The sequence below is a fragment of the Adiantum capillus-veneris genome, chromosome 19 (genome assembly GCF_014529385.1).
Source record: "Adiantum capillus-veneris isolate H3 chromosome 19, ASM1452938v2, whole genome shotgun sequence".
Classification (NCBI taxonomy): domain Eukaryota; kingdom Viridiplantae; phylum Streptophyta; class Polypodiopsida; order Polypodiales; family Pteridaceae; genus Adiantum; species Adiantum capillus-veneris.
In genome coordinates, this window is record NC_140949.1 from 31,298,466 (window position 1) to 31,309,422 (window position 10,957).

The 10,957-nt window shown below is 40.5% G+C and overlaps 1 protein-coding gene across 1 annotated transcript; it reads left to right on the forward strand.

Moving 5' to 3' along the window:
• Positions 1–5,909: 5,909 nt before the first annotated feature.
• On the forward strand, positions 5,910–6,521 carry LOC147433780 (uncharacterized). Its single transcript, XM_086489796.1, has one exon. It carries the CDS (start codon positions 5,910–5,912, stop codon positions 6,519–6,521), a length of 612 nt encoding a protein of 203 aa, XP_086345922.1.
• The last annotated feature ends 4,436 nt before the right edge of the window (positions 6,522–10,957 follow it).

The window sequence follows — 10,957 nt, forward strand, 5'->3', positions numbered from 1 at the left end:
GGGAGAGATGACGCTAAGTCTTGCACGCATGCCGCTCTACACTGGTAAAAAAATCTCAGTTCTTCATACCGCATTGGCAATTTTGCAGTCTGTCTACGGTTGGTCTGACGCCTCAGTCACAGAGCTTTTCAGATAAACATGGTTTATCCTAAGCATGGTAAAGTATAAATTACAGTTCATATAAAGTGATCAAAGGGCTAACTTGTTCATGTAACGTCAGGTTGCTAAATGAGCAAATCTTGCCATAAGGGAATCACATGCCCTCTACCCGTCTAGCCGCTAAAAAGCTTCTTACTAATTTGGGGCTTGGATTATCAGAAAATACATGCATGTCCTAATGATTGTATACTTTTTTGCAATGAGTATGCAAACCTAGAACAGTGTCCCAATTGTGGATCAAACAGGTACCGGGAGGACACACAAGGAAAATTTATCCCTGCAAAGGTCCTTTGGCACTTTTCTATCATTCCAAGAATAAAAAGCATGTTCAGGTGCAAGTCCATAACCTCTTTGATGACATGGCACTCAAATACTAGATCGACAGATGATGTTATGCGGGTACCTGTTGACTCTCGTGCATGGAAGCACATAGAGGAGAGTTGGCCTACATTTAAGAACAAGCCTTGATGTATCCGCTCTGGTTTGGCAATGGACGGAGTAAACCCATTCAGATTACGGAGTTCGTTATGGAGCACGTGGCCTATTTGTCTAGTTAATTATAATCTTCCACCATGGCTCGCTATCAAGAAGGGCCATCTGTTGTTGTCATTGATCGTCCCAAGAAGGTACAAAGCAAAGAACATGGACGTCTATCTGCCACCACTTATAGAAGAGCTCCAAATCTTGTGGAAAAAAATTGATGTGGTTGATATGTCCCAACCAATCGGACAACGGAATGTACATATGCAAGGCATTCTCATGTGGACCATGCATGATTCTCCAGGCTTCGGTGAGTGCTCAGGTAAGTGTCTTTAAAACCCTCACACAGATGTGATTCATGGCTATGTCTTCAGTAGATAGTTCACCGATTGGCACACCACGTACAGCTTGGGGATCACACGAGCATGATCCTAGCAAGGTATACAAGAGCAGGGATGGGTCTGGTGTGGCAGATAGGGTCGGAAAGGCCATGCGACAGAGAATTCGACAGCTCTGTACGATTTAGTTAGAGAATTCGATAGCTCTGTACGATTTAGTTTGTTCACTCTGTGATGGAGATTTGGGATAACCTCGATCTTGAGAAAAAGAAATACACCGTCGAGGCCATTCAGAGAGAGTACAGACCGGCAGAGGGGTACGATCAAGTCTCGAACAGCTGGATTTTGAGCGTCGCGAAGTCCACAATGTCACACCGTCGGTAAGAGGCGAGAGAGAGGTACAATGGGGGCAGTCCCAAGCCGGCATTGTTAGATGCAGAGGAGTGTACGGGGATTGCATGAGAGACACAAGACAATCCTGATAGATTTTAGCAGCAGAGAGATGCAGCCAGAGCACGTTTGGAGTCTGTTGGAGCGTCACATCTTGGGAGTGAAGGCTATGATACGCTTCAACATGAGTTTGTAAGTATTATATGTATGCTTTAAATTATTGATAATATATATGTTATTTAAAGATTTATCTAATGATTAAACCATAATTTTGAAGTTGCCGTGAAGCGCCTTCCGACACGCAGAGAGGAGAAGTATGGATACAAGCATGGACTTGTGGCCCGTTTGAACCAGCTGCAGGAGGAGGGAGAGGACGTGGATTGGGAGGCATTAGCATGAGGGTCTTCTCACTCAATGATTGTTTGCATATGTACACTTTTGTAGTGCTTATGTTTATGGTTTATGGTTATGTTTATGGTATGGCACAGATGTTATGGTGAAGGTTTGACAATCAACTTAAGATTATGGTTTTGCTATGATGGTATGGCAATCATGTGATGGTTATGGTTATGGTTTTGGTTTTGGTTATGGTTATGTTTGTGCCATGATGGTATGGCAATCAGGTGATGGTTATGGTTTTGCTATGATGGTATAGCAATCATGTGATGGTTATGGTTATGGTTGTACAATGATGGTATGGCTGTTATGGTTATGGTATGACAAGCAAGTTATGGTAATGGTTATGGTATGGCAAACAGGTTATGTTTATGGTTTTACAGTTTTTGACTCATGTTTTAATTATGTTAACAAGTTATGTTATTCTTACAATTTTGTTAATTTCCATACACTCGCTCTTTAGCGTCAGCTTGTAGGTGGAGTGTGGTTGTTTGTGAACTCTTCCTTTGGGCAGAGAGGGTTGTTTTCTTTTGCTGCAATACATGCAGCATTAGTTCCCAACCCTTTCTGCCCAAAAAAAAATTGCAGATTAGGTCATCGGTATAGGTAATGGTATGAGCGTCAGTATGGGCAACGGTATGAGCGTCGAAATATACTATACAAATACCGGTGTATATTACGTTGTCTATTCCCACGCGTATTTGAAGGTTTATTCCGATATAAACTATACCGATGGTCATATCGACGCTACGATACTGACGTCTCTTTCAAGGCCTATTTCAGCGCTTTTTAGTTTAAAAAGTAACTTCATTTCTTCGGTGCCTGCACCAATTTTTGCGCGACATCTTGTAGTAGATGGATGCAGATGAGGTACCATTTTACTCCTACTAGCCCTATCCAAGTCACAATTCTGTTCTCGAGAGAACATCTCTATACCAACTACTAAGAGACAAGAGACACTTAAAAAATAAATGGGTACAGACAATCTTGTTCGGACGTCATGAGACAAACATCCCTCAATGGTCACTGGTAAAATAAACTGCAAAACACGTATAGCAATGATATTAAAGTCCACACACGAATTTGTTACACAATTTTCACTATGATATATTCCACTTCAAACATACTTGACACATTTTATGCCAGTCGTGTGACTTCAAACCGGTAAGCTTTTCTTCTTTAGTAAAACACGTTGGGAGCGACTGTATTATGCCAGTGGAAGTATGCACATATCGAATGGTCTCTTTTACTTTGCGTTCTTGGGCTCCTGTGAGAATCCATGGCGCTTTAGGGAGTTTTATCGATCCATCGGATGCTGTCTGCGACCAATATTTCTCCATACGATCCACATTTCTAAGGTCAACCCTGGCTCCCAAAGTATCTTTCTTACCGATCAGATGGTCCCATAGCAGATTACCCACATTCTTGAATATGTGCATTAGATCAAGCAAGTGATTGATCATGAGTCGGGGCCAATATGGTAACTCGTACCATAGAGAGAGTCTCTTCATCCCTGGGAGCAAACCATCATCACACGTCTCCTTCTACTCTAACCATGCTTGTGCAGACATCGTCGGTGGCTCTCTTACCAAAAAGTTGTCCTGTAACTCATGATTCTCTGGAAGATGCGCTTGATGACCTTCGTAGATTTGCTTCTTCAATGAGGGCACCCGACGTGCATTCAATTTAGGTCCACATGTGACACATTCTCTGTATCCACTTGTTTGAAGCCCTGCATGTATACACATGACAATAGATAAGCTTGAGAAAAACCAAGATTTACAATGTTTGAGTTTGAGTGTAAATCACCTGAGCATTCTGTTAGTCCAGGATAGTCATGCGAGGTCCACATTAGAATACCTCTAATCAAAGCATTCCGTCGACCTGTGTGTCGGCTCATATCCACTACTTCTATGCCAATCCACAATTGTTGTAGCTCTTCAAATAGTGGACGAAGATACACATCCATATTCTTCACTTTATACCGTCCCAGCACAATCAAGCTTAGCCATAGGTGCCCCTTCTTGGTAGTCAGCCACGGGGAATGTTGTAGTTGACGATGACAACGGGCCATACACTGTAAGATGTTGATTTTTGACCAAATGGATTTACGCCATCCATAGCCAGGCCTAAGCGCAAATTTTGAGCTTCTCTGATAAAATCCGACCATGTTTCGTCTATATGTTTCCAGGCTGCGCAATCTGTAGAAATTTGTAGCACACCATCCGAAGATTTATTCTCCTCATGTCATGATGCTAGGGCGGCCATGGACTTACATTCGAAGAAATTCTTGATGCGAGGAAGCAAAGGAAAATATCACAAAACCTTTTGTGGAATTTTTGTTCCGTGGAGATCTACTCAATAACTCTCGGAATCACATTTCGAACACTTCTCCATGTCTATGTATTCCTCTCTGAAAAGAATGCAGTCGTTAGAACAAGCGTAAATCGAATTGTAATCCATCCCTAAGTTTCACAAGATCTTTCTTGCTTCCTCTCTAGAATTTGGCATTACATTATGAGCTGGCAGTATGTGCTCTATGTAAAAATGCGGTACAATTGTGTAAGTAATCTATCAAATCATTATACATCTAGAGTTTTATATTAAAGTAAACACATTGTAATAGATCACCTAAAAAGCGTTGTGACGCTAGTGTCACTCCATCCAAACATTGCCTGCATGTTGAGAAGAACCAAGAGCGCCTTCAATCTAAACACACGTGCTCCATCATACAATGGCGTATCGGCTTCACTTTTCATATCATCATAGATAAGCCTTTCTGAGTCCATGATCGTTTCGATCATTTCATCGATCTCGGGCTCAAACATTACCTCGTTGGGAATGTGGTCTGCATGATCATCCTCCGAGCTGTCAAAGGCTACATCTTGTGGCCTCATGTATGCTGCTTGACCAAGGCGCTTTCGAACACGTCTATTGGGTTGCAAGATTGCTTCCTGTTGGCTAGTGTCAGAGTCCGACGAGCTATAATTGGCAACAACTCAATCTATAATAGATGGATCGAACTCACCAAATTTACGAACGTGCTGCAAAAAAACGCGTCTTGTCCGTCGCACAACATTCTTGCATTGATTACAAGGACATAAGATCCTTGTTGAGAGATAGGTGTTTCGGTTGGACGGCCCCACATCCTCGTCACTACTCATAATGAGGGTAAAAACCTTATAACCTGGACATAAGTTTAATCTTCTATTGGCATCCTCTGTCTTTTATCTCTCTCTCTCTCTCTCTCTCTCTCTCTCTCTCTCTCTCTCTCTCTCTCTCTCTCTCTCTCTCTCTGTGTGGGGGGAGGGCAGCCCTGTGGAGGGGCGTTAGCAAGAAGCCTCGCCCTCCCCTCCCCAGCTCACACATCTCGTCTCCTGCAGCTGCTCTGCATCGCCCTGCCGACCTCGAGAAACACAGGTCGTGGTCGTCCTCGCCTTGCAACACAAGAGCCGCTCTCAGTCTCAAGCAACACAAGCCCGCTCTGCAACACAAGAGCCTCTCTCGGTCTCAAGCAACACAAGCCGACCTTTGATACTCTGCACAATCTAATCCTTTGTGTCGATTCTCTGAGAATCGATTCTCAGACGGTTCCCACATAAGCTTGACCACTTAACACAGTCAGCCAACTACGTCAGAGCTCCCCTCACGCGACCTGCAGACAACAGTGTCTGGTTCGGACCTGCCCGACAGTGAGCATCTATTCTCTGGCGACAGTGAGCATCTCTTCGAATCTCTTCGACAGCGATAGTGCATTCGATTTTGCTCGCCACTGGCTCGACTGCTCGACTACTCGACTGGCTCGTGCTTGACTACTCGATTCAGTTAAGCTTGAGTTTTCGATTTCCTGTTAGGTTTGTTTCAATTAATCAAGGGTTAGTTCTTGCACAAGCCTCGACCCTTGCTTTTCCAACCAAGCCCACAGTTCTCTGCCGAGGCATACAAACCCTAACTAAGCAGAGATTCACATAGAATCTCAGTTTTGTGTGTGCTCTCAACAATAAGAAGATTAGCATCGGAAGCATGACGACCAAAGCCACCACTCCGAAGAGCTTTGCGAAGACACGACCAAGCTTTGCTGCCGTTTTAGCAGTGCCAAGTAAATCTGACGGAATCGAACGCCTTCAAGCAGATCTCGATCGGGTCATGGAAGAAAATCGCGACCTCAAAGCTCGCCTTAGCAAGCTTGAGGCACGATTTGATTCCATGGTCGATCTCGCCACCAACAAAGTGAAAGAAGTCGAAGCCAAGGCCATCGAAACACACTCGGCAACCCTTGCACAGGTGAAGACATGTGTGACAGTAGAGCTTCGAGAACAACGACTCCAAACAAAAAATACCCTCAAGATCCGCATTGGTGGGCTACCTCAAGCATGGGAAACGACCAAGTACGACTTCTCGGAACGCATCAACTTCCTCAATGAAACCCTCAAGCCGATCAAGGTCGACCACAACGCAATAGGCCGTATCACTTGGAGAGGCCCTGACATGCCTATACCAAGTGGACATGCCATCCTTGAATTCGAAAGTAGAGAAGGTCGGCTCAAGCTTCTCCAACAATCACGTCTTCTCAAAGACACCAAGTTTTGGATCGCAGAAGAACTCACCCCGCTACAACTCAAACGCAAAAGTGAAGAGCTCAAGAAGGTACATGAAGCCCACAAACAAGGCAAATGGGCAGTCTACCGAGGTGGTAAAGCCATCATCCAGGAGTTTCGAAATCCCAAATCGGCTCTCCCCACAACTGATCCCTCTTAGGTTTTTGTCTTTTTCATCTTTCCATCTTTCCAATGGACCCTCAGTCCTTAACTGATATGTATTCCGTGCGATTTGCTACAAATGTCACCGTTGTACTATTTGTTTTTGGTCCCATGGGTCATATCTGACCTCCGTGGACGATAATTCAATCTCTCTCTCTCTCTCTCTCTCTCTCTCTCTCTCTCTCTCTGTTCACTGTAAACTACCTCACATTCTCTAGTCATGTCGAGTCCTCGCACACCTCGGTCTAGAGGTGCACAGAGATCAGAACCACCAAATTATAATCTCCTCTTTATTATTCAATGCCTAATTTTGTGGGTACGAGAAATCTACACACCCACGTCTACATGATAGTGCATATAGTGGACAAAACCTCTTTGCCACTTCTCTAGCTGTAGCATTTCACAGCATCTTAATATCTCTTCACAGTAGATCTTTGTTCGAGGGATTACTTAGCACATTATATGTTGGCTTCCAATCTGAGTATCATGCCGCTGAAAGCTTTCTAACTTAAGGTCACATCCGTAGAGAGGAAGAGAGGGATCACAGTTCGTCTAACTCTAATTTTTTACCGTAATCCCAAAGGTAGACTCTAATATAAAAACTCGATCCAAAATCTAATTTTAAATTTAACATAATTGAACATGTGGTGATTCGCGGCTAATTGAATATGGTTAGTGTGTGAGTTAATAGGTCTCAGATTCTGATAGAAATGTACATATTGTTGTGTAACTAATGTTTGCTCTTTGGACAAAGCGCGCCTTCATTGACGTGCACTAAAATCTAACCTAAATCTAATCTAATCTTAAATCGAACATAAATCTAGATTTAATCTAATATGAAACTCAAAATAAATCTAAATCTAATTTAATCTTAAATCTAACATAAACTTAAATGTAATCTAACTTAAATCTAAATTTAATCTACTTAATTTTAAATCTAAATTTAATTTAATATTAAACTCAACATAAACCTAAATGTAATTCAATCTTAAATCTTAAACTTAAATGTAATCTAACTTAAATCTAACATAGCTAGCTAATCATTAATACTTTCTTAATTTTAAATCTAACTTAATCTTAATGTAACGTAAATCTAGATCTAACATAATCTTAAACTCAACATAAACATAAATCTAAAGGTAATCTAACTTAATTTAATTTAAATCTTAATGTAATCTCTCTCTCTCTCTCTCTCTCTCTCTCTCTCTCTCTTTGTTTTCTCCCCTTACCTCTCTCTTTGGTCTTCTCTCCCTCTCTGTTTTTGTTTTCTCTCTTTCTCTTTGTTCTCTCTCTCTCTCTCTCTCTCTCTCTCTCTCTCTCTCTCTCTCTTTTCCTCTCTCAATGTGTGTGTGTATGCATTCTTTGTTTATGCATGTGTGTGTGTGTGTGTGTGTGTTTTGTTTATGCATGTACTCTCTCTCTCTCTCTCTCTCTCTCTCTCTCTCTCTTTCAAAGACACAATGTGTGTTGTGTGTGAGAGAGAGGAAAAGAGAGAGAAAGAGGGGAAGGGAACATGAGAGAGAGGAGAGGGAAGGAGCATACCTGGCTCTCCTTCCTCTCCTCGTGTGTGTGTGTGTGTGTGTGAGTGTGAAAAAGAGAGAGAGAGAGAGAGAGAGAGAGAGGGAGGGAGGGAGAGCGCGGGTTACCTCTTTTCTTGAGCGTCGAAAACTCAGATCTGAGATTTGAGTTTTCGGGCGCTCACGATTTATTTTTTACCCCTGTCGGCGTCGCTATGTAACAAATAAAATAGCAACGCTAATAGCGACGCCGTAGATTTTCACTTTTGAGCGTCGCACTGCGAGCATCGCTAATGTGAAGTACCTCTTGTAGTGATTCTCCTAAACAAATGTACCCCAAACTCATCAATTTTGTACTTACGTGAACAAATAATTAGGGGTGAGGCTTGCACCTTTTTAGTAAAAGATTTTCTTGTAATATAATTTCTTGCACAGTTAGGAACATAAGTGAGGCTTGCACCTTTTGAGAGGAATAAGGATTATGCCAATGTAGTAGTAAAGTGTTTCGGTAGGTGTGTATAGACTGAGGTTCAATTCCTATTTGGCACTTAGGATGTTTTAGGCATACCCCAAAAAGAAAAAAGGCATAGACAGCATGGCATGCTTGTGAGTTGTTTGTAAGCTTCAATCCTTGAAATTAATTGGGAAAAGGCAAACCTATTTTCATATGATGATCTTAAGGCCCTTCTATTTGATGATTGAAGGGAATCATTTTTTCCTCAAAGTAATCAAATTTCCTCAATTATTTCACCATCATTATGGTATATTGTCCGTCAACAAATATTGCATGAGACCCCTCGCTACTTGAAGCAAGATTTTATATTACCCTTCACTTTGAGGCTAAACTACTTTTGCAACAGAGATATCCACAAAAATGTGTTATTTACAGAGGCCCTATTTTCAACCTTCATCGTGAACTTATAGCTAAGATTTTTCATTTAGCAAAAATTTACAACACACAAAGACATACAAAGCAATTGTAAAATTTTCACAAATACAATTCATCGATTGTTTTCTCGAAACCTTGAAGACCTAAGAACGATGGCACTATCCATAGGTTAATTTCAAGTCTTTAGGAATGCTAACTTCTTTTTTGATGTGTTGTGGTTCTTTCCTAACACTTGAGTCATGTTTAATTTTCTTGTTGGTTAAGATATTGTCATCTATATAGCTGCCTTATGGGAGTTAGTCAAAATGATTTTTCTCTTTTGACGATGTGCAACCGGTTTATGGTTTTAAATCCATCATGAGCTTCGATTGAAATTAATTGTGAGATCTATAGCGATTTCATTTCAAAATATTCGTATAACTACTCATAATCATGTGATGTTTTCACCCTTGAAAAACTTTGTCATTATATTATTAGATAGACAAACAATTAATCATGCCCTAGTGTTTAATTCTCTTGAGCACTTGAACTAATAGGCAAATGTGTGAAAACCAAAGTGGATAGAGATATTAAATATAATATGTGAAGCACAGAAAATATGTTTTATGCTACAAAACATCAACTTTGAATCATGAAAGAAGTTAAAGTATCGATCCACATATATGCACATGTATATGTGTGACCTTCTATGTGTATGTAAAGCGTGCTTGCTCATTAGAGACACTTAGAAACATAATACAATTGTCATGTTTTCATGGAATACAAGATTTGAATTAAATAAGTAACAATAGCAATTGAATAAAAACAATCAGTACATTGAAATTGGATGACCAAGACGGTATGAATTGAATTCAATAACTTCAACAATAAATTCACGGAATTTATGCAACCTTGGCACCGAAAACAATAGCAAAAAGGCATCTTCCATTTGGAAATAGCTACTTCTTTACTTATATGATGTTGTAGCTTCAAGTTGTAGTGCACATTGACATCATCTATATCTAAACCTATCTAAACCTTTCGTAAGCTACATTTGCATGCAAGATTCTCTTATTGTAAAAATATACATGCTACAGCGTAAACATCATCATGCCTAGGTGTATCCAACTCAGATACATTCGAACAATGTTTGCTCAATGGAACACTCAAGTACCAAGGAGACGTCTGATGATTGCGACCATGTCAATCCACGATTGGCTATACCCATATCAAGTGAGTGTAGTGTAGCTCGTTTTAAGTTAAAACGTACTCACCAGTTTCAACATATAATGTACATGAGTTTTGTATAAGGCCACATGGCTTAAGAAAATATCATTCTCAAAGAGCATTTCTGCGGCGTAAAGCATGCATATTTACCTTCAATTGGGAGAATATTTGTTGAAAAAAAAGCTTATTTTCCTCTGAAATGATTCTACATAGTTTTGTGAATGTGTTCTTTCTCTCTCCAAGAGAGTAAAATTTGTTGAAACAAAGAGCTTATGTTTTCTTGAAATAATTCTACATAGTTTTGTGCATGTGTTCTTTGTCTATCTTATTCTCTAGTAAGAAAATCTCTATTATATGACATGATCTATGAATGTGCTTTGTTTAATGTGGCAAAATGTTTCAGAAGGAAACCTTGGTCTATGTGAATTTCATCTGTAGCAATAACGTACCGAAGGGATAAGGAATAACTCACACCCGCCCTTTTTTCAATATAAGGAATAACTCACACTAGTCCATTTTCCTATGTGTGCTGTTTCAAATGGTTGGCCAGTATTGGAAAGCAAGGACTTTACTTGCCCCCTTACCTTAGAATGCACTTCACAAAAATATAAGGATCTCGATCGTCTTTTTTTAAGAATATGAAAGAAATGAAGGCCGTCATTTCAGAGCAATTTGGTCTTTTATGCTCATTAAATTTTCAAAGAATCCTTTCAGACCTACTCTAGATGTTCAATAGGTGTCACAAAGAAAGCTTCACCATCAATGTTATGAAATCTCAATATCTATTTGGTAATTCACCTTCACTTTTCATGCATCCAAGAA

Excerpts from the sequence above, each read along its gene's own strand:
- LOC147433780 (XM_086489796.1), top strand. The coding sequence starts at position 5,910 with ATGGAAGAAAATCGCGACCTCAAAGCTCGCCTTAGCAAGCTTGAGGCA.